Here is a 25,217-nt window from a genome sequence, read left to right on the forward strand (position 1 = left end):
GTCAGTGATTGCCCAGCTTACCCGGGGTCAGCAGGATACACCTATAGTCAGTGATTGCCCAGCTTTCCCAGTGTCAGCAGGATACACCTATAGTCAGTGATTGCCCAGCTTATCTGGGGTCAGCAGCATACACCTATAGTCAGTGATTGCCCAGCTTATCTGGGGTCAGCAGGATGCACCTATAGTCAGTGATTTCCCAGCTTATCTGGGGTCAGCAGGATACACCTATAGTCAGCGATTGCCCTGCTTACCCGGGGTCAGCAGGATACACCTATAGTCAGTGATTGCCCAGCTTATCTGGGGTCAGCAGGATACACCTATAGTCAGCGATTGCCCAGCTTATCTGGGGTCAGCAGGATACACCTATAGTCAGTGATTGCCCAGCTTATCTGGGGTCAGCAGGATACACCTATAGTCAGCGATTGCCCAGCTTATCTGGGGTCAGCAGGATACACCTATAGTCAGCGACTGCCCATCTTATCCGGGGTCAGCAGGATACACCTATTGTCAGTGATTGCCCAGCTTTCCCAGTGTCAGCAGGATACACCTATAGTCAGTGATTGCCCAGCTTTCCCAGTGTCAGCAGGATACACCTATAGTTAGTGATTGCCCAGCTTATCTGGGGTCAGCAGGATACACCTATAGTCAGCGATTTCCCAGCTTATCTGGGGTCAGCAGGATACATCTATAGTCAGTGATTGCTCAGCTTATCTGGGGTCAGCAGGATACACCTATAGTCAGTGATTGCCCAGCTTATCTGGGGTCAGCAGGATATACCTATAGTCAGTGATTGCCCAGCTTATCTGAGGTCAGCAGGATACACTTATAGTCAGTGATTGCCCAGCTTATCTGGGGTCAGCAGGATATACCTATAGTCAGTGATTGCCCAGCTTATCTGGGGTCAGCAGGATACACCTATAGTCAGTGATTGCCCAGCTTATCTGGGGTCAGCAGGATACACCTATAGTCAGCGATTGCCCAGCTTATCTGGGGTCAGCAGGATACACCTATAGTCAGTGATTGCCCAGCTTATCTTGGGTCAGCAGGATACACCTATAGTCAGTGATTGCCCAGCTTATCTGGGGTCAGCAGGATACATCTATAGTCAGTGATTGCCCAGCTTATCTGGGGTCAGCAGGATACACCTATAGTCAGTGATTGCCCAGCTTATCTGGGGTCAGCAGGATACACTTATAGTCAGTGATTGCCCAGCTTATCTGGGGTCAGCAGGATACACCTATAGTCAGCGACTGCCCATCTTATCTGGGGTCAGCAGGATACACTTATAGTCAGTGATTGCCCAGCTTATCTGGGGTCAGCAGGCTACACCTATAGTCAGTGATTGCCCAGCTTATCTGGGGTCAGCAGGATACACCTATAGTCAGTGATTGCCCAGCTTATCTGGGGTCAGCAGGATACACCTATAGTCAGCGATTGCCCAGCTTATCTGGGGTCAGCAGGATACACCTATAGTCAGTGATTGCCCAGCTTTCCCAGTGTCAGCAGGATACACCTATAGTCAGTGATTGCCCAGCTTATCTGGGGTCAGCAGGATACACCTATAGTCAGTGATTGCCCAGCTTATCTGGGGTCAGCAGCATACACCTATAGTCAGTGATTGCCCAGCTTATCTGGGGTCAGCAGGATGCACCTATAGTCAGTGATTTCCCAGCTTATCTGGGGTCAGCAGGATACACCTATAGTCAGCGATTGCCCTGCTTACCCGGGGTCAGCAGGATACACCTATAGTCAGTGATTGCCCAGCTTATCTGGGGTCAGCAGGATACACCTATAGTCAGCGATTGCCCAGCTTATCTGGGGTCAGCAGGATACACCTATAGTCAGCGATTGCCCAGCTTATCTGGGGTCAGCAGGATACACCTATAGTCAGCGACTGCCCATCTTATCCGGGGTCAGCAGGATACACCTATAGTCAGTGATTGCCCAGCTTTCCCAGTGTCAGCAGGATACACCTATAGTCAGTGATTGCCCAGCTTTCCCAGTGTCAGCAGGATACACCTATAGTCAGTGATTGCCCAGCTTTCCCAGTGTCAGCAGGATACACTTATAGTTAGTGATTGCCCAGCTTATCTGGGGTCAGCAGGATACACCTATAGTCAGTGATTGCCCAGCTTATCTGGGGTCAGCAGGATACACCTATAGTCAGTGATTGCCCAGCTTATCAGGGGTCAGCAGGATACACCTATAGTCAGTGATTGCCCAGCTTTCCCAGTGTCAGCAGGATACACCTATAGTCAGTGATTGCCCAGCTTTCCCAGTGTCAGCAGGATACACTTATAGTCAGTGATTGCCCAGCTTATCTGGGGTCAGCAGGATACACCTATAGTCAGTGATTGCCCAGCTTATCTGGGGTCAGCAGGATACACCTATAGTCAGTGATTGCCCAGCTTATCTGGGGTCAGCAGGATGCACCTATAGTCAGTGATTGCCCAGCTTTCCCAGTGTCAGCAGGATGCACCTATAGTCAGTGATTGCCCAGCTTATCCGGGGTCAGCAGGATACACCTATAGTCAGTGATTGCCCAGCTTATCTGGGGTCAGCAGGATACACCTATAGTCAGTGATTGCCCAGCTTATCTGGGGTCAGCAGGATACACCTATAGTCAGTGATTGCCCAGCTTATCTGGGGTCAGCAGGATGCACCTATAGTCAGCGATTGCCCAGCTTACCCGGGGTCAGCAGGATACACCTATAGTCAGCGATTGCCCAGCTTACCCGGGGTCAGCAGGATACACCTATAGTCAGCGATTGCCCAGCTTACCCGGGGTCAGCAGGATACACCTATAGTCAGTGATTGCCCAGCTTATCCGGGGTCAGCAGGATACACCTATAGTCAGTGATTGCCCAGCTTATCTGGGGTCAGCAGGATACACCTATAGTCAGTGATTGCCCAGCTTATCTGGGGTCAGCAGGATACACCTATAGTCAGTGATTGCCCAGCTTATCTGGGGTCAGCAGGATACACCTATAGTCAGCGATTGCCCAGCTTACCCGGGGTCAGCAGGATACACCTATAGTCAGTGATTGCCCAGCTTTCCCAGTGTCAGCAGGATACACCTATAGTCAGTGATTGCCCAGCTTTCCCAGTGTCAGCAGGATACACCTATAGTCAGTGATTGCCCAGCTTTCCCAGTGTCAGCAGGATACACCTATAGTTAGTGATTGCCCAGCTTATCTGGGGTCAGCAGGATACACCTATAGTCAGTGATTGCCCAGCTTATCTGGGGTCAGCAGGATACACCTATAGTCAGTGATTGCCCAGCTTATCAGGGGTCAGCAGGATACACCTATAGTCAGTGATTGCCCAGCTTTCCCAGTGTCAGCAGGATACACCTATAGTCAGTGATTGCCCAGCTTATCCGGGGTCAGCAGGATACACCTATAGTCAGTGATTGCCCATCTTATCTGGGGTCAGCAGGATACACTTATAGTCAGTGATTGCCCAGCTTATCTGGGGTCAGCAGGATACACCTATAGTCAATGATTGCCCAGCTTATCTGGGGTCAGCAGGATGCACCTATAGTCAGTGATTGCCCAGCTTTCCCAGTGTCAGCAGGATGCACCTATAGTCAGTGATTGCCCAGCTTTCCCAGTGTCAGCAGGATACACCTATAGTCAGTGATTGCCCAGCTTTCCCAGTGTCAGCAGGATACACTTATAGTCAGTGATTGCCCAGCTTATCTGGGGTCAGCAGGATACACCTATAGTCAGTGATTGCCCATCTTATCTGGGGTCAGCAGGATGCACCTATAGTCAGTGATTGCTCAGCTTATCTGGGGTCAGCAGGATGCACCTATAGTCAGTGATTGCCCAGCTTATCTGGGGTCAGCAGGATACACCTATAGTCAGTGATTGCCCAGCTTATCTGGGGTCAGCAGGATGCACCTATAGTCAGTGATTGCCCAGCTTTCCCAGTGTCAGCAGGATACACCTATAGTCAGTGATTGCCCAGCTTTCCCAGTGTCAGCAGGATACACTTATAGTCAGTGATTGCCCAGCTTATCTGGGGTCAGCAGGATACACCTATAGTCAGTGATTGCCCAGCTTATCTGGGGTCAGCAGGATACACCTATAGTCAGTGATTGCCCAGCTTATCTGGGGTCAGCAGGATGCACCTATAGTCAGTGATTGCCCAGCTTTCCCAGTGTCAGCAGGATGCACCTATAGTCAGTGATTGCCCAGCTTATCCGGGGTCAGCAGGATACACCTATAGTCAGTGATTGCCCAGCTTATCTGGGGTCAGCAGGATGCACCTATAGTCAGTGATTGCCCAGCTTTCCCAGTGTCAGCAGGATGCACCTATAGTCAGTGATTGCCCAGCTTATCTGGGGTCAGCAGGATACACCTATAGTCAGTGATTTCCCAGCTTATCTGGGGTCAGCAGGATACACCTATAGTCAGCGATTGCCCAGCTTATCTGGGGTCAGCAGGATACACCTATAGTCAGTGATTGCCCAGCTTATCTGGGGTCAGCAGGATACACCTATAGTCAGTGATTTCCCAGCTTACCCGGGGTCAGCAGGATGCACCTATAGTCAGTGATTGCCCAGCTTACCCGGGGTCAGCAGGATACACCTATAGTCAGCGATTGCCCAGCTTATCTGGGGTCAGCAGGATGCACCTATAGTCAGTGATTGCCCAGCTTACCCGGGGTCAGCAGGATACACCTATAGTCAGCGATTGCCCAGCTTACCCGGGGTCAGCAGGATACACCTATAGTTAGTGATTGCCCAGCTTACCCGGGGTCAGCAGGATACACCTATAGTCAGCGATTGCCCAGCTTACCCGGGGTCAGCAGCAGTTTCCGAGCTGACCTATCATCCTTCCGCTATAGTCCAGCTTTCCCATGGTCCAGCTTTCTCTCCCTCTGATGGCTCATCCATGTGTTACATTAGTGACCGGTTATCGGTGTGACATGTCGGTTTGTTCGGCCGGTGCTTGTTGTGGACTTTGCATTCAGACTTATATAAATCCCATAATATCCCATGTACTGTTCTTACATGGGGCTGACCCTGCGATACCCGCTGTGTTATGGGATTAAGCAGACATGGATTGTGCCCGTACTTGTGGCCGTTTCCATCCCGTTGGACCCCGCACAGTATGGGATCGCCAGCGGCTGCGGAGCGTCACGTCCCACGTGCACTGCACCTCGTGGACTTTCCACGTCTTCATTCCTCTTCTTGTCACTTTCCAGTAAATGAATTCAGCTTTAGAGAAATATTACCATTGCCGTCGTCTTTCCAGCAGAATCTTTTCTTCTCTTGGTGGCCGATGCTCAGGGGATAAATTAAAGCTCATTCAGGCAGATACGTGGTGAGGACAGATGACAGCCCGGGGTCAGATCCCGGCTGAGACTTTCATGGCCGCCGCCGCGCTGAGTTCACTGCACATTTTCCTTTACCATTATTGTTTTAGCAGCGAGCGCGACGAGACGACAATCTGAATTGCGTTGACCATAAAATGCTCGGTTTCCTTAATTGAATAACTTGGGGATATATTTATGCCTAATGTGTTCGGTGTCATACAGACTCTGCTCATGTGTAACGGCTGTGCCGCTCGCTCAGATACATGGAGGCAATAACACGGACTTACCGCAGATGATCGGCGCCGGCTTATTTTATAATATGAAGACAATATCTTACGGCTTCACCATCAAGGTTCTGCGCCATTTTATCAGCTGAACTATGATACTGTTGTAAGTAAATACCCAAGTCCAATCCCCATCCACCAACAAGAGAACGTGTAAGGGGTGCAGAGCATTAACCCCCGGGGTGCTGATGTCTGAAGACCCCTCTGCCACATGAAGTCCACCAGTGTTGTCATTAGGACCCAGAAGATGATATGAGCCTCTGGCCACCATCTGGACTGGCGATGTGGGCAAACCTTCTCTGGAGTCGTCAGCCCACGTTTGGGGTGGGTCGGGGTTCGCATACCCTGGAGCCAGTCTGACATCCAGACCTCGATAGAAGATATCCAGGGCACACGTATGACTTGGGGCCGATATTTTCTACCGTACTATGTGACCACAGCAGCAAGGACGGTTTTACAGCCTCTTCCTGATTGACGCCAAGGCTATATACGCACGCTGCATCTTTGTGGTCACCATGCAGCCTATGGTCACAGAAACACATCCCAGGCAAAAACACGCATCCAAAAACACATGCATTTTATATGCGTTTTGATATGCTTTGATGCATTTTTTTGCATTTTTTATGCATTTTTTATATGTTTTGATGCATTTTTTTAATGCATTTTTGATGCATTTTTTATGCATTTTTGAGATGAAATCTATGCCTGGAAAAGCTCAAAAAATGCTGAACAAATTGAGCCAAAGATGCAGCCAAAAAAACTGCAATGTGCAAAAATGAAATGTCCTAGACTTTGCTGGAGAAGGAAACGCATGGAGTGTGTTTTACCAAATCTGCACCCGAAAAACGCAGCAAAAATGGGGCAAAAAATGCAGCTTGCGCATGAGGCCTTACTGTTCTCCATTATATGTGCTGATAACACGCTTCATCCACCATTACCCCAGAATACAGGGCGACATCGCAGCGGCCGCTCTACCGACCAGACCTGACTTGATACGTTGTTACATGATGTGAGGGGGATTCTGGTCTCCCTGTGGCTCGGTGAAGACCATGGAGCCATGCCGGCCGGCCGGCAGCAGATGCCGGGCTTCACACTGGAGACCTCTGATCTCTAGGATGTGACACTTTCTGGTGGTGGCCTCCTATTTCATGCTTTCATCTCCCCTTGGAAGAGGCCATGGTGGGAGCACAGGCGGTGATATATGGCAGTGCGGCTCAGTGCCACTCATGGGATACATCAATGTGCGCGAATAGAGAAGACCAGTTCCAGAGTGCTGAGAGAAAATCTTCCCTTTAGTTCTGAACATTGTTCATTAACACCCGGAGAAGCCACCGGAGCCCATGAGATACTAAAGTGGCTATCGCTGACGCCCCGGAAAGCAGCAGCAAAGCTCCGGTCTGCTCACAATGCTAATGTAGGGATTGAGGAATCTCACCACATTGCAGAAGTTGGTTCCTCCACTAACGTCCCCGATATTCCGGTGTGGATAATTGCACCGCATCCATTACATCCTCAAAGACGTGGGTCACATTGATCCTTTCAGCAGTTGACACTTTATTGCAGTGAATGTAAAAAATAGTTAAAAAAATTGAATTCAGCCACGATTCTATATGTGAACGGATAGTGGAAATGGAGATTCCCTAGAAAACAATGAAAACTGCAGCTTTTAAAGGGAAAACAGCGCAGGAGCCCAAAGTATGCAGAAGGTGTTTATTGTTCCTGTAGAAATTACCGGTAAGTGTCTGCTTCTCCATTCGTGTTGAAGGGAGAAAAGTGCATTTTAAAGAGGGTGCCTGAATTTCGCTTTGCTTTTCAGACGCCGTGAGTCACTACCAGTATAGAAGAGTCACTGCTAGATATATACAAGTATAGGAGAGTCACTGCTAGAAATATACAAGTATAGGAGAGTCACTGCTAGATATATACAAGTATAGGAGAGTCACTGCTAGAAATATACAAGTATAGGAGAGTCACTGCTAGAAATATACAAGTATAGGAGAGTCACTGCTAGATATATACAAGTATAGGAGAGTCACTGCTAGATATATACAAGTATAGGAGAGTCACTGCTAGATATATACAAGTATAGGAGAGTCCCTGCTAGATATACACAAGTATAGGAGAGTCACTGCTAGATATATACAAGTATAGGAGAGTTCCTGCTAGATATATACAAGTATAGGAGAGTCACTGCTAGATATATACAAGTATAGGAGAGTCACTGCTAGAAATATACAAGTATAGGAGAGTCACTGCTAGATATATACAAGTATAGGAGAGTCACTGCTAGATATATACAAGTATAGGAGAGTCACTGCTAGATATATACAAGTATAGGAGAGTCACTGCTAGAAATATACAAGTATAGGAGAGTCACTGCTAGAAATATACAAGTATAGGAGAGTCACTGCTAGAAATATACAAGTATAGGAGAGTCACTGCTAGATATATACAAGTATAGGAGAGTCACTGCTAGAAATATACAAGTATAGGAGAGTCACTGTTAGATATATACAAGTATAGGAGAGTCACTGCTAGAAATATACAAGTATAGGAGAGTCACTGCTAGATATATACAAGTATAGGAGAGTCACTGCTAGAAATATACAAGTATAGGAGAGTCACTGTTAGATATATAAAAGTATAGGAGAGTCACTGCTAGAAATATACAAGTATAGGAGAGTCACTGCTAGAAATATACAAGTATAGGAGAGTCACTGCTAGAAATATACAAGTATAGGAGAGTCACTGCTAGAAATATACAAGTATAGGAGAGTAACTGCTAGAAATATACAAGTATAGGAGAGTCACTGCTACATATATACAAGTATAGGAGAGTCACTGCTAGAAATATACAAGTATAGGAGAGTCACTGCTAGAAATATACAAGTATAGGAGAGTCACTGCTAGATATATACAAGTATAGGAGAGTCACTGCTAGATATATTCAAGTATAAGAGTCACTGCCAGAAATATACAAGTATATGAGAGTCACTGCTAGAAATATACAAGTATAGGAGAGTCACTGTTAGATATATAAAAGTATAGGAGAGTCACTGCTAGATATATACAAGTATAGGAGAGTCACTGCTAGAAATATACAAGTATAGGAGAGTCACTGCTAGAAATATGCAAGTATAGGAGAGTCACTGCTAGAAATATACAAGTATAGGAGAGTCACTGCTACATATATACAAGTATAGGAGAGTCACTGCTAGAAATATACAAGTATAGGAGAGTCACTGCTAGAAATATACAAGTATAGGAGAGTCACTGCTAGAAATATACCAGTATAGGAGAGTCACTGCTAGAAATATACAAGTATAGGAGAGTCACTGCTAGATATATACAAGTATAGGAGAGTCACTGCTAGAAATATACAAGTATAGGAGAGTCACTGCTAGAAATATACAAGTATAGAAGAATCACTGCTAGATATATACAAGTATAGGAGAGTCACTTCTAGATATATACAAGTATAGGAGAGTCACTGCTAGAAATATACAAGTATAGGAGAGTCACTGCTAGATATATACAAGTATAGGAGAGTCACTGCTAGAAATATACAAGTATAGGAGAGTCACTGCTAGATATATACAAGTATAGGAGAGTCACTGCTAGAAATATACAAGTATAGAAGAATCACTGCTAGATATATACAAGTATAGGAGAGTCACTGCTAGATATATACAAGTATAGGAAAGTCACTGCTAGAAATATACAAGTATAGAAGAATCACTGCTAGAAATATACAAGTATAGAAGAATCACTGCTAGATATATACAAGTATAGGAGAGTCACTGCTAGATATATACAAGTATAGGAGAGTCACTGCTAGAAATATACAAGTATAGAATAATCACTGCTAGAAATATACAAGTATAGGAGAGTCACTGCTAGATATATACAAGTATAGGAGAGTCACTGCTAGATATATACAAGTATAGGAGAGTCACTGCTAGATATATACAAGTATAGGAGAGTCACTGCTAGAAATATACAAGTATAGGAGAGTCACTGCTAGATATATACAAGTATAGGAGAGTCACTGCTAGATATATACAAGTATAGGAGAGTCACTGCTAGAAATATACAAGTATAGGAGAGTCACTGCTAGAAATATACAAGTATAGGAGAGTCACTGCTAGATATGTACAAGTATAGGAGAGTCACTGATATAAGTATAGAAGTATAGGAGAGTCACTGCTAGAAATGTACAAGTATAGGAGAGTCACTGATATAAATATACAAGTATAGGAGAGTCACTGATATAAATATACAAGTATAGGAGAGTCACTGATATAAGTATAGAAGTATAGGAGAGTCACTGATATAAATATACAAGTATAGGAGAGTCACTGATATAAATATACAAGTATAGGATAGTCACTGATATAAATATACAAGTATAGGAGAGTCACTGCTAGATATATACAAGTATAGGAGAGTCACTGCTAGATATATACAAGTATAGGAGAGTCACTGCTAGAAATATACAAGTATAGGAGAGTCACTGCTAGAAATATACAAGTATAGGAGAGTCACTGCTAGATATGTACAAGTATAGGAGAGTCACTGATATAAGTATAGAAGTATAGGAGAGTCACTGCTAGATATGTACAAGTATAGGAGAGTCACTGATATAAATATACAAGTATAGGAGAGTCACTGATATAAATATACAAGTATAGGAGAGTCACTGATATAAGTATAGAAGTATAGGAGAGTCACTGATATAAATATACAAGTATAGGAGAGTCACTGATATAAATATACAAGTATAGGAGAGTCACTGATATAAATATACAAGTATAGGAGAGTCACTGATATAAGTATAGAAGTATAGGAGAGTCACTGCTAGATATGTACAAGTATAGGAGAGTCACTGATATAAGTATAGAAGTATAGGAGAGTCACTGCTAGATATGTACAAGTATAGGAGAGTCACTGCTAGATATATACAAGTATAGGAGAGTCACTGCTAGATATATACAAGTATAGGAGAGTCACTGCTAGATATATACAAGTATAGGAGAGTCACTGCTAGATATATACAAGTATAGGAGAGTCCCTGCTAGATATACACAAGTATAGGAGAGTCACTGATATAAATATACAAGTATAGGAGAGTCACTGCTAGATATATACAAGTATAGGAGAGTCACTGCTAGATATATACAAGTATAGGAGAGTCACTGCCAGAAATATACAAGTATAGGAGAGTCACTGCTAGATATATACAAGTATAGGAGAGTCACTGCTAGAAATATACAAGTATAGGAGAGTCACTGCTAGATATATACAAGTATAGGAGAGTCACTGCTAGATATATACAAGTATAGGAGAGTCACTGCTAGATATATACAAGTATAGGAGAGTCACTGCCAGAAATATACAAGTATAGGAGAGTCACTGCTAGATATATACAAGTATAGGAGAGTCACTGATATAAATATACAAGTATAGGAGAGTCACTGATATAAATATACAAGTATAGGAGAGTCACTGATATAAATATACAAGTATAGGAGAGTCACTGATATAAATATATGTCGGGGACATTGCTGTCGTACTTTTTTAAGCTATGATGAATATGTAGGGCGTGCTTAGCCACACCCCATCTTACTCAAGCTCCACCACTTTTAAAAACTCATAAGCAGATGACTTGGATTGGAGTAAAACTTTAAGTCTCGCAATTATTTTGCGATATTTCAATCAGTTTTACGTCAGAAAAGTGCTTGATGAATCTTCTTAATACACTTGGACATTTAAGACGTGGGAAAAAATGAAATGACTGTAGAAGGAAACGCAGAGACGCTGCAGTCGTCCGTGTAATATCAGACTAATATGATTGTAATGTTTTAAAATTTGTAATTTACAAAAACTTGTAAAAATGTAAGTGAAACCTCCGGTATTTGGGAAGGTTTCTGAGAACGGAGTGATGAATTCTCACGTCCAGACCTCTGGGATTTCATTTAATGCAGAACTAGAACTGTGTGTAATAGAAGGCGTGCGCGGATGCAGCAGGACCCCGGCTTCTGTTGGTGCCATATTACGGTTCCCTACATCTTGCAGCGTTTCGGAGCTGTCTGAGTCCTCACGGTCGCACATCGTTGTCTGCATTGTTCGGCTTTTACCCCGTAACGTCTTGCCTAATCCGATCCTTCTACGAGGCGCCGCTGATGATGGTTTTGTGTTTTTCCTTTTATGTTTGGGCCTCGTGGGTTTTGTGTCACTTTGGTCATCATACAATTTTTTGTTTGATTTTCAGCATCTAAAGGAAAAGGAAAACGATGAGCTTGATATCCAGTTAAAAGTATTTGATGAGAACAAAGAAGACGACCTCCTGGAACTTTCCCACCGCCTCAGGGACATCCGTGCCGAGATGGAATATCCTTCTGATGTTTGTCACTTTATCACCTTCCACTCATTACATTGTTATCTTTTCTTTTTAGGGAAAGTCGCCCTCTTTTGGGGACTGTATCTATAGGCTGTGAGGACCCCCGCTCACAGATGAAGCCAGCCACAAATCAGCGCTCTCAGCTTCTCCTGTAATGATTAGTATGTTGTCAGGAAGGGTGGGGTGGATGGAAGGTGCAGTGTGGCGGGCACTGCCGGATGGTAGACAGTCCCTGATGTTCTTCCATTACCCGTCTGTTCTCTATTCTCATAAAAACACCTAAAGAGTCTGATGAGAGGCGTCCATTTATTGAGCCCCTTGTTCAAATTGCAGGTCCTGCCCCAACCACACCTCAATCATCAGGCCCAACATCAGCCAAGGTAACGCCCTTCAATCCCATGAATCCCCGGCCTGCACCCCACACCCAAATACTAAATCGTCGATGGGTGCCCATAAGACAATATACGTGGAGGCCATTAGTACACCACTTGGGTCACATTAAGACCACATGCATTGGTCCTGAGATGGAGGATGTGACACAGATTCCAGCAGACATCCTATCTTCTGCGGTCTGTAGACAATGGAGAAAGTGTGAGAACTTTCTGTGTCTTGGATAGCTGCTTCGTATTTTGGATGATAGTCATATGAGCAGTACTTCTCCAAGTCCATGTGGGGTTGTCTTCTGCTGGACCATATGGACCATGTTCTGAAGATGGCCCTTTTTCTGAGTTATTCCAGGAGAGGGTATTTGGTGGGCTTGGACCTCAGTTCTCCAGGAGCAGGATTTGCTGTTTGGACCTTCCTGGACCAGTGATGCGGCAGCAATGCTCGAGGCAATGTCTGCCCCTGTGAGGCTCAGTCTGGTATTAGGGCTGAGCCCGGTCCAGTGAGGCTGAGTCCGGTATTAGGGCTGAGCCCAGTCCAATGAGGCTGAGTCTGGTATTAGGGCTGAGCCCGATCCAGTGAGGCTGAGTCTGGTATTAGGGCTGAGCCCCGTCCAGAGAGCCTGAGTCTGGTATTAGGGCTGAGCCCCGTCCAGAGAGCCTGAGTCCGGTATTAGGGCTGAGCCCGGTCCAGTGAGGCTGAGTCCGGTATTAGGGCTGAGCCCAGTCCAATGAGGCTGAGTCTGGTATTAGGGCCGAGCCCGGTCCAGTGAGGCTGAGTCTGGTATTAGGGCTGAGCCCCGTCCAGAGAGCCTGAGTCTGGTATTAGGGCCGAGCCCGGTCCAGTGAGGCTGAGTCTGGTATTAGGGCCGAGCCCGATCCAGTGAGGCTGAGTCTGGTATTAGGGCTGAGCCCGGTCCAGAGAGCCTGAGTCTGGTATTAGGGCTGAGCCCGGTCCAGAGAGCCTGAGTCTGGTATTAGAGCCGAGCCCGGTCCAGTGAGTGCCACGGCCCCTTCTGACTTTGGGGCATGTGGAGCAGCTTTGGGGCATGGCAGCGGCTTTGGTCTGGGGTCCCCTTGATCCGCAGCGTCTCCTCGTTGCAGCCTTGCGTTCAGCTGCTTTTATTTTAGCTTTGCCTTCCTGTCTCCAGCAGATCAGAGATTTCACGCTGTTCCCACTATTTGGCGATAATCTGTTATTTTCAGGATAGTGTCGGCACAAATCTGAAAACCTGAAAACAAAAACCCGGCACAGTGAATAATCTTAGAAACGCAATCACCAGTGGATAGACGACTGTGAAGGAAATCAATTTAGATTGTATCCTGTCTATGTAAACAGGACGAGCTGATAAGTGTGGAGGAAGGTTTGGCGCACACTCCATCCGCAGGTTACATTGTGCCACCGCCGCCGCTCAGTGTGAGGCGCGGGATGGAAGGAAAGCCGCCGCGTTATCCACTTTACCCTAATGAAAGAGCTATCGAGGCTTCACAATGTAGACTGCAGTAAGCCAGGTAATCCGGGGAGCACACGATGAGGAGACCTCCAGGACCACGGATCACATATTGTAATGCAGATTGTAGGACGCCGGGGATTAGGGAGGGCGACTCGTGCGTATGAAATTCAGAGAGAAAACCATCTACATAGGATAAAAGAAATGCTCCAAAAATAAGTCCTGAGTGACCCGAAATACAAGAGATGCTCCAAAATAAATCCAGAGTGACCCTAAATACAAGAAATGCTCCAAAATAAATCCAGAGTGACCCGAAATACAAGAAATGCTCCAAAATAAATCCAGAGTGACCCGAAATACAAGAAAATGCTCCAAAATGAATCTGGAGTGACCCGAAATACAAGAAATGCTCCAAAATAAATCCAGAGTGACCCGAAATACAAGAAATGCTCCAAAATGAATCTGGAGTGACCCGAAATACAAAAAAATGCTCCAAAATAAATCCAGAGTGACCCGAAATACAAAAAATGCTCCAAAATAAATCTGGAGTGACCCGCAATACAAAAAATGCTCCAAAATAAATCCAGAGTGACCCGAAATACAAAAAATGCTCCAAAATAAATCCAGAGTGACCCGAAATACAAGAAATGCTCCAAAATAAATCCAGAGTGACCCGAAATACAAGAAATGCTCCAAAATAAATCCAAAGTGACCCGAAATACAAAAAATGCTCCAAAATAAATCTGGAGTGACCCGCAATACAAAAAATGCTCCAAAATAAATCTGGAGTGACCCGCAATACAAAAAATGCTCCAAAATAAATCTGGAGTGACTCAAAATATAAAAAGAAATAAGTACGAACTACCCAAACAGCAGAGGCGCACATGGAAATCATGGGGCCCCATAGCAAAATTTCTAATTGCCCCCCCCCCCCAAAAAAAAGGATTAATAATACTTTTTGTCTTGTTTACATGAGAACATTTTACAACAAGGAATTTTCCTCCTATTGAACCCCTAGATTCTCCTTTTATTGCGGCCATAAAGTATGATGACAACAAAAGTGCCCCCAAACACTGTATGACTCCCCACAGTGAATCCCTCCACAGTGAATACCCTTCGCTGTACCCCCAACTACCCTGACAATGAATGATGACCCCAACACAGTGTGACCCCCAACTGTGATCCCCACACAGCCCTCCATGCAGTATAATGGCCCTTTCTATCCCTCCAAATAGTATAATGCCCCCCACACAGAATTCACACCTTATAATGGGCCCTACGCAATCCTTCACACTATATAATTGCTTGCATACAGTAAAATGGGCCTCCATAAAGTATAAAGTCTCCCTCATAGCTCTCCAAATATTATAATGGCCTCCACATAGCCTTCCTTATAATATAATGGGTCCCACATAACCCTTCATATATTAGAATGCACCTCCATAGTCCTCCAGTTATTATAATACACTCCCCATAGTCCTCCATATATTATACTGCACCCCATAATCCTCCATATATTATACTGCACCACATAGTCCTCCATATATTATACTATACCCCATAATCCTCCATATATTATACTGCACCCCATAGTCCTCCATATATTATACTGCACCCCATAGTCCTCCATATATTATACTACACCCCATAATCCTCCAGTTATTATAATACACTCCCCATAGTCCTCCATATATTATACTGCACCCCATAGTCCTCCATATATTATACTGCACCCCATAATCCTCCAGTTATTATAATACACTCCCCATAGTCCTCCATATATTATACTGCACCCCATAATCCTCCATATATTATACTGCACCACATAATCCTCCATATATTATACTATACCCCATAATCCTCCATATATTATACTGCACCCCATAGTCCTCCATATATTATACTGCACCCCATAGTCCTCCATATATTATACTGCACCCCATAATCCTCCATATATTATACTGCACCCCATAGTCCTCCATATATTATACTGCACCCCATAGTCCTCCATATATTATACTGCACCCCATAGTCCTCCATATATTATACTGCACCCCATAGTCCTCCATATATTATACTGCACCCCATAGTCCTCCATATATTATACTGCACCCCATAGTCCTCCATATATTATACTGCACCCCATAGTCCTCCATATATTATACTGCACCCCATAGTCCTCCATATATTATACTGCACCACATAGTCCTCCATATATTATACTGCACCCCATAGTCCTCCATATATTATACTGCACCCCATAATCCTCCATATATTATACTGCACCACATAGTCCTCCATATATTATACTATACCCCATAATCCTCCATATATTATACTGCACCCCATAGTCCTCCATATATTATACTGCACCACATAGTCCTCCATATATTATACTGCACCCCATAGTCCTCCATATTTTATACTGCACCCCATAGTCCTCCATATATTATACTGCACCCCGTAGTCCTCCATATATTATACTGCACCCCATAGTCCTCCATATATTATACTGCACCCCATAGTCCTCCATATATTATACTGCACCCCATAGTCCTCCATATATTACACTGCATCACATAGTCCTCCATATATTATACTACACCACATAGTCCTCCATATATTATACTGCACCACATAGTCCTCCATATATTATGATGCACCCCATAGTCCTCCATATATTATACTGCACCCCATAGTCCTCCATATATTATACTGCACCCCATAGTCCTCCATATATTATACTGCACCCCATAGTCCTCCATATATTACACTGCATCACATAGTCCTCCATATATTATACCACACCACATAGTCCTTCATATATTATACTGCACCCCATAGTCCTCCATATATTATGATGCACCTCCCATAGTCCTTCATGGATAAGGTAGCCCTCTTAGTCCTCCAGTTATTATAATGCACCTCCCATAGTCATCCATGTGCAATAATTCACCCCAGAGTCCTCCATACATTATACTGCACCCTGAATATATTATAATGCAGCCCATAGCTCTCCATGTATTATAATGCACTAAATAGTCCTCCATGTATTTTAATGCATTCCCCATAGTCCTCCATATAATATAATGCAGCCCCCATAGTCCTTCATATAGTATAATGCAGCCCCCATAGTCCTTCATGTATAAGGTAGCCCCCTTAGTCCTACATGTATAAGGTGGCCCCCACATTCCTCCATGTATAAGGTAGCCCCCATAGTCCTTCATGTATAAGGTAGCCCCCACAGTCCTCCATGTATAAGGTAGCCCCCACAGTCCTCCATGTATAAGGTAGCCCCCTTAGTCCTCCATGTATAAGGTAGCCCCCATAGTCCTCCATGTATAAGGTAGCCCCCACAGTCCTCCATGTAGAAGATAGCCCCCTTAGTCCTCTATGTATAAGGTAGCCCCCTTAGTCCTCTATGTATAAGGTAGCCCCCATAGTCCTCCATGTATAAGGTAGCCCCCACAGTCCTCCATGTATAAGGTAGCCCCCACAGTCCTCCATGTATAAGGTAGCCCCCATAGTCCTCCATGTATAAGGTAGCCCCCATAGTCCTTAATGTATAAGGTGTCCCCCATAGTCCTTCATATTGTATTATGCACCCCATAGTCTTCTGGTCATCGTGTACTCACTGATTAATAAATAAACAAGTACTTACATCTCCTCGTTCTCCCGCTGCTCCGGTCACAGCGCCCTGCATGTGTGTCGCCCAAGGGATACCGATCCAGCTTCAGGGACGCCACAAGGTCTTCTTGTAATATGGCAAACAGGTAGGTCAGATTTTGTATGTGTGTCGTGACGCCACTCACGGCTTGCGGTCAGGGATATAGATGACCGCCACTGCAGATTTTATGAGCGTCTGGGGCTGATGGGGTCTGCAGTCAGATGTTGTGGCCTCCCGTGAGTGAGACAGGCCCCAGGGGCTCAGCTGTGTAGAATAACGGGTTCAGAATAACTCAGGCAGAGTCCAAAAGTCATTTAACTGATTTTTACTCACAGATGTTGCTGTGAGCTGACCCAGGTGTTGTGAGATGAACCAGGTAGGACCAGGGGCTCCTTCGGGCCAGTCTGAGGGTTATCTGTTAGCTCGCCTTGCTAGCACTTCTGTGTTCGGATAACCCCCTGACTTGAAGTACCATGGGGGTCTATCCAGGGAGCCGCTACTGCCTTTTCTCCCCTTTTTGGCCCGTTTGCCGGCAGCATGGACCAGGTGAGAAGGCTTCTGGCTCTATCTCCTTATGGGTCCCTGCGTTGCTGCTGAGGCTCGGACTCTGTGTGGTTGGTGAGGTACTTGTAGTTCCCCTCACTGGCAGGTTTAGCAGATAGCTAAATTTGAGTCTACTCTAGGGACCTATACCCCGTACGTGCCTAGTCACCAGGAGCACCTTTTCTTCTGGCTCCTCGGTAACCGTTCTCCCTTGCCAACTGTCACTACACCGCGCAGGGTCTGACTAGTGTGAGTGTGCGTATCCCTTAGCAACCGCCGCTCACCACTACCAGACTGGCTCACTCCACTCCTTTCCTGACAACCTCTGCACTTTAGCTCCCAGCCCCTCCACTACACCTCTTGATGAGATTTGAAAGCTAGCCCCCTCTGGAGACTGCCCCAGGGTCCCCTCTAAAGGTGTGGGAGACCTGGTTGCTATGTGTCTGTGCGTACTGTGAGGTATCAACCGGCTGTATTACAAAGGGCCGGTATGTTTTGCAGAAGCGTGGGTGCTCTGCAATGTGAAGCTGGCTGGGACCTGTGGTTCCACAGGATTGCATTACATGTAGAGCCATGGAAGGGTGTGTGATGCTGATTACACACTCCTTACCATCTGTGGGGGTGGCTCCAGGGGTTAAAGCAATCCTGTCTCTGAACCTGGGAGAGTGTGTCTAGGGCAGTCTAGATAGAGACTGGCTCTAGATGTCCAGTGTGTGGACTGGAAACAAGTGAGAGCAGAGCTGGGAGCTCTGGGTGTATCAGCCTGTGTGGAGTGTGTCTAGGGCAGTCTAGAGAGAGACTGGCTCTAGATGTCCAGTGTGTGGACTGGAAACAAGTGAGAGCAGAGCTGGGAGCTCTGGGTGTATCAGCCTGTGCGGAGGCTGAACACAAGGCTCTGATATTGAGTCTGAGGTGAGTGCGGCCAGGCCAGGGCTGTAGGGCCGAATCTCTCCAGGAGGAGACACAGACAGGGGTCTGCAGAGGGCCCTGGGGGCTGGAAGGAACCTTGGCTAGAGTTGTACGCTGGCAGGAGCCAGAGAGTGGGGAAGTTGCTAAACTTCCATTATGGACTTATTGTTTATGTTTGAGGGCAGTTTATGCTGAGTGTTTTTAATAAACTGCCAGAATTTCTATGAAGAGACTGTGTACGTGTGTTGCTGAAGCTACCTCACACCGCTGCAAGCGAGTGAAACCCCCACGTTGCAGGGCGCAACGTTACATATGGTGTCTCGAATGCGGGCATGCGGTCTGGTTGCTAGGGGCAACGCAGCCTGGTTGCTAGGGGCAACGGCCTAGGACATATTCCTGTGGATACGGACTGCTTGCGGTGGGTCGGCGGGTCCACGAAAATTTTTTGAAGCGGTTTGCGGTGGATCGGCGGGTCCACGAAAATTGTCTGCGCACTCAAGCAGCTGGCGGTGGATCGGCGGGTCCACGAACAGGGACAGCGCTCTCAAGCACCTGGTGGTGAATCAGCCGGTCGTTGGGGACCCGTGCTGCAGTGGCGAGAGTCCATCGACTGGAGGTTCCAGGCCAGCCGGAATTGCAAGGCCCTGCTTGGTGAGCAGTGATACACCACAGGCTGGAGATCCTGGTTGTACGGGCGGTACAACCCGGAAAGGTTAGTGGTTCTCTAACCCCCCCTGTCTTTGACCACCGGGTATTACCCATTGGAGCGCCCCTCCTGTGCCTCTTTTTCGTTACAGCATGGAGGATCTCCTGAACCAGCTGCTGCAGAGCCAGCAGCACCAACAGCATGTGCCTGGAGGTCCAGTGACAGCAGTGGGGGCTAAAAGCCAAAAAGAGGGAATGGTCCCTGCGGACGTTGTGGAGGAGCTGTACCAGTTCCTGGTCCAGGGACAGCAGGAGCTGTCGGTGTGTAGCGATGTCACAGCCATGGACCAGTTTGAGCGTTCCCTTCAGGGGCCAGTATGGACACTGGGTGCCCAGGGAGACAAGGGCAAACGGTGTGAACTGGGGGCTAAGGACATTGCATGGAAACCGCAAAAGGGGGCGGAGTCCCAGAAGGGAATAGTTGCCCATAAGGGGGTGGTTGCCCATAAGGGGGTGGAGTCCCATAAAGGGGTGGTTGCCCATAAGGGGGTGGAGTCCCATAAAGGGGTGGTTGCCCAAAAGGGTGCGGAGCATCCCAAATCCAAGGGTGAAGTGGCACAGATGGACTGTAGCCAGGGACAACAGTGTTCATGCCACAAGTGTCCTGTTTGCAATATAGACCACCCATCCGACGAGAAGCCATGTCTGTGTTCCGTGGAAGTGGATGGGGAATCTGTAACAGGGGTCGTAGACTCAAGGAGCTTGGTGACCCTGGTGAGGGCCACTTCTGATGTCAACTTGATTCCTGGAAGGAAGATCCACTTCGGCTGCACCCACAATAATGAGACAGAATACCCGGTCTCCAGCGTGGTCATTAAGACAGCCTGGGACAGTGGTTCTCATGATGTTGGAGTAGTCTCAGATTTACTGCACCCAATTATTATAGGTTGGGACTCTAAATTATTTGTGCACTTGTGGAAGCAGGGGGACGTATACGGTTGCTTGTGTAAGAGCCGGAACAGCCCAAAGGAAACCCCACCACATTGGGAGGTGAAAAGGGGTCCTTGTTGTGCAGTTATGTGTGGTAAGGAGGAGATAGCACCTCCTAAAATTGACTGTCCTAAGTTAGGGGTGACCAAAGAAAATGATGGACGGACCCAACTTAGTGACATAAGGACTAAGGGAATAACCGATAGTGTGACCGTTAAAAACGGGGTAGCTCCAGAAAGGGAGGCAGATATCTGGTTAAGTGGGGACATGATAGTCCAGGACGCCAGCGGGAGTGATGATGACTCCAGTAAAGACACTGACTCTAGTAAGGTGACAAACGAGTACAGTGTGGTACAGATGGGCGAGAAGGGCAAAACTTCCTCCCGACGCCGAAGACGTAATAAGCGCCGAGAGGGGGCACAGTGTAGGCCGTCTGAGGGTGCAGAGAAAGTGACATGCCTGGTTAATGAAGACATGGTGCTAATAACACCTGCTACGGTGGAGTCAGACGGTGATATCCTACAAAAGACTGAGGAATCAGAGATTGAACTGACACATTGTGACGACAGAAATCAGCGGGCTGCAAGTGCAGAGAAGGAGCCAACCAAGGACGTAATGGTGTTGGTCCCCGTGATTTCAAAGTGTGAAGTTGATAGTCTGTCAGGCGAGAGTGGTATAGGAAATGGAATCCTAGAGAGTGTGGGGGAAGGAATAATCCCCAACAGTCGTGGTGAGCAGACTGGTGAACTACCAAGTGCTGGGGTGGATGACAGCGAATTTAGCCCCAAATCTCTAAAAGGAACAGAGTGCCATGTTGAAGGGTGTGACACCCAGGCTGAGGGTGACACGGCAGAGACCCCAGAGGAAGTGGAAGATAATGCAGTGAAGAAACATGAAACAGCTGGCGCTGAAGTGAAGAGAGCCTCTGAGGAGGTGAAGTCTGGACCAGAGGTCTCATCCAGGACTGGGAGCCTGCCTGACCTGCTTGGTAAAACTACGATGGAGGATATAGAGAAAGTCGTGGGTAAGGAGTGTAAGAAACCCAAACGTTCTGAAGCTGAGATGGAAGAAGCCTCAGAAATAGTGTGTCGTAGACCAGAGAGGTCCGCAAGTGAAGACTCATTCAAGAGGATGAGCAAAGACCATCTGCAACAAGAGATACGTCTTAGGCAGGCTACTGAGAGTCGAGTAAGGGAGCTGGAGAAAGAAGTGGCTGAGCTCCGAAATCGCTTGGCAGAGTACCAGTCCAAGTCCCAGGGAGCCTTGGAGCAGATGGAGCAGCGAGTGTAAGTCCTGACCAAACATGTTGAAGCAGGGGAGGCCCAAAGAGAGCTGACTTTGGAAGCTAAACTTGACAAGCATGTGGCAGGGATGAATGAGACTTCTGTAGTCAAGTGCATGGTGGATATACCTAAGGACTTAAGAGAAGCGTGTGCCACCGAGTGCATGCATGACGAATTTAAGAGAGCTGTGGAAGCGTGTGAGGTCTACTGTACCCCAGGGGCTGAACAGTTAGTGATATTGTCCACCAGTGAAATTACTGGGCAGCCGGTGGCTATTCTAAAGGACATGCACTTCAGATGTGTTCGTATGAAGTGGAAGCTCCAGCTGTGAAATGAGTTAGCCACTAGACAGCTAGAGTATAAAAGGAAAGCGCAGAGTCTGGCGGAAGATATCGTCCAAGTACCCTGCGCTCTGGTGGGGAGAGTCATTGGAAAAACCGGACGAGTCATGCAAGACATGGTGAATAAGTCGGGATTGGTGAGATTAAGAATCCCTGCTGCTAATGAGAGCAAGATACCCAGGGAAGCTGGTATGGTTCCGTTCGTCTGTGTCGGGACTGTAGAGAGTCTTGGAAACATTCGAAGCCTTATTGAATATCGGGTACACCATGTACGTGACATGGAGCGGTTGTGGCAAGAAAACCTGAAAATTAAGGAGCAGCTTCGCCAACTATGTGGGGGACAGCAGCCGTCTTCCACCCGTTGTTCAGGGGAAAGAAGTGGAAGATGGCGTGTCGGTCCAGTAGTTCAGACGCGCGATAAAAGGAATCGCCGACAGAGTGGTAACCTACGATGTACTGTAGATAGTGGCCGCTATGAACTTAGAGTTCCCGACAGTAGCCTTGGGGGTACTCGAGAAAGCCTAGGTTCGGACAAGACTGTAGGTTTGACTGGGGACATGTCTCTCTACTACGGTGACCCTGGGAGGGGGTCAGGGAGAGAACGGTCTGGAAATGGGACGTCCTTTAACCCTAGGTTGACCAGACAGGGTTTGGTGACAGTGTCGGGCGATGTCTCAGGGACTACTGCTCTTGGACGGCCCTCTCGACTGGTGGGGCATGGCAGCGGGAATGCCCTGTCTCGCGGCCCCAGGTCATTGGCAAGTGTTCTCCCCTACGGGTTTGAACAGAGGGGGATGGTATGTGAGGTATCAACCGGCTGTATTACAAAGGGCCGGTATGTTTTGCAGAAGCGTGGGTGCTCTGCAATGTGAAGCTGGCTGGGACCTGTGGTTCCACAGGATTGCATTACATGCAGAGCCATGGAAGGGTGTGTGATGCTGATTACACACTCCTTACCACCTGTGGGTGTGGCTCCAGGGGTTAAAAGCAATCCTGTCTCTGAACCTGGGAGAAGTGTGTCTAGGGCAGTCTAGAGAGAGACTGGCTCTAGATGTCCAGTGTGTGGACTGGAAACAACTGAGAGCAGAGCCGGGAGCTCTGGGTGTATCAGCCTGTGCGGAGGCTGATCACAAGGCTCTGATATTGAGTCTGAGGTGAGTGCGGCCAGGCCAGGGCTGTAGGGCCGAATCTCTCCAGGAGGAGACACAGACAGGGGTCTGCAGAGGGCCCTGGGTGCTGGAAGGAACCTTGGCTAGAGTTGTACGCTGGCAGGAGCCAGAGAGTGGGGAAGTTGCTAAACTTCCATTATGGACTTATTATTTATGTTTGAGGGCAGTTTATGCTGAGTGTTTTTAATAAACTGCCAGAATTTCTATGGAGAGACTGTGTACGTGTGTTGCTGAAGCTACCTCACACCGCTGCAAGCGAGTGAAACCCCCACGTTGCAGGGCGCAACGTTACAGTACACACCTCATTCTGGCCCTTAGGATTACCTGGAAGCACTGTCCCAGCATGGGTGCAGTACTCTGTGGTGCCTGACCAGGTCAGGGGCGCCACACATGCCTCAGCATAGCGGTGCGCAGTAGTGACGTCACCACCCTCTGCTGATATATCAAGTGCAGGCACAAGGGGAGAATGATGAAGGATGGAGCGGCTCCCTCTCATCATTGCTTTGTGTGATGATGGACGGGGGCCCACAAGTGAGGGGGCCTGGTGCTGGCACTGCCACTGAGACCCCCTGACTCAGGGCTCCATAGCGGCCGCGTGGCCTGCCACCATTGTTAGTACACCACTACCAAACAGTAAAAAATACTTCAAAAATAAATCCTGTGACCTGAAATATAAGAAATACTCCAAAAGTACGTCGAGAAGACTGGAAATATAAAACAAATCCTCCAAAATACGCACAGAATACTCAAAATATAAAAAAATACTCCAAAATTAGTGCAAACGACCTGAATTATAAAACATACTCAAACAATAAGTCACGTGACATGAAATATAACAAATACTGTACAGATAAGTACGTAATAATGTAAATAACAATAAAACAAGTACAGAATGCAGAAATTGTAAGATACTACAAACATAAATCCAGATTAGATTAAGTACATTCTCCAAATATAAATAGTACATGAAAAAAATGTCCAAACTTGACTCCTGAGCCCCCGAAATGTAACTAATTCTCCATTAATAAGGTCAGTCATGCAAGTGATGCTCCAGATATGAGTGCGGGGCTGATCGCCGATCTTCTGGGAGACCATTCCAAGCGCTGGCCTGTCATTTATAAAATATTAGATAATTCCCCTCTTTACCCCAATCCCCCTATTTACCTCCGTCATCTCCACATGGGCTATCGTCTACTGGACCCCGTGTTCTGGCAGGAGCCCCATGAGAATCAGACCTGTGTCGTTCCTTGCCCTCCTATGGGCCGGCTGGCTCTGTACCTGGTCAGTGGGCTCTTGTCCCGGGGGCTGTTGGACATATGAGCAGGAGCGTATTTGCTGGGTTACAAGTCTTTATATCCGCTCCAGGTGCTCACAGCTCCGGTCCTTTTACACCTTCCATGTGTGCGATCTCCAGCATTTTGTTGGACATAATCACTAATGACGTCTCCTGCATCATGCGCAGAAGCTTTGCCTAAAGCTGGTAAAGGAACAGTTGTCTTTTCAGGACACTCGGGTGATGACTCCTGTGGACACTGTAACTGGATCATATAGGTCTTTCCCCAGTTTACGGCGTCACACATGACTCGGCTCCCAGGTGAAGCACATGGTCACTCCATGCCAGTGATAGATCTTCTATACTGACCACTTGTAAGCGCTCGTCTCTGGAGAAGCTGAGGTGTAATTTCTGTTGCAGCTGTTAGCTTCCTGCCCAAGAAACTAAGGAGGGTTGTTTGTTTAGTCTTTCCCCACGCGATTGTCTTACCTTCCTTCTGTTGTTTTGTTGTAGTAGTGGGACTAGTGTTTCTCTGACCTTCTCACTAGTCAGGG

At 46.8% G+C, this 25,217-nt stretch overlaps 1 protein-coding gene across 6 annotated transcripts in view; it reads left to right on the forward strand.

The window, feature by feature from the left end:
* DIAPH2 (diaphanous related formin 2) overlaps window positions 1–25,217 on the forward strand; it is a 1,791,241-nt gene that overhangs the window by 405,086 nt on the left and 1,360,938 nt on the right. For all 6 annotated transcript variants that reach the window (XR_012725273.1, XR_012725274.1, XM_075323052.1 and 3 more), the window contains one exon: window positions 11,881–11,999. Coding sequence is in view for 4 of the 6 variants with exons in the window: in XM_075323052.1 (XP_075179167.1) it covers window positions 11,881–11,999 (119 nt within the window). In the remaining 2 variants the exon portion in view is untranslated. The remainder of the gene's footprint in view (window positions 1–11,880; window positions 12,000–25,217) is intronic.

Source organism: Anomaloglossus baeobatrachus, chromosome 9 (assembly GCF_048569485.1).
Source record: "Anomaloglossus baeobatrachus isolate aAnoBae1 chromosome 9, aAnoBae1.hap1, whole genome shotgun sequence".
NCBI classification, from domain to species: domain Eukaryota; kingdom Metazoa; phylum Chordata; class Amphibia; order Anura; family Aromobatidae; genus Anomaloglossus; species Anomaloglossus baeobatrachus.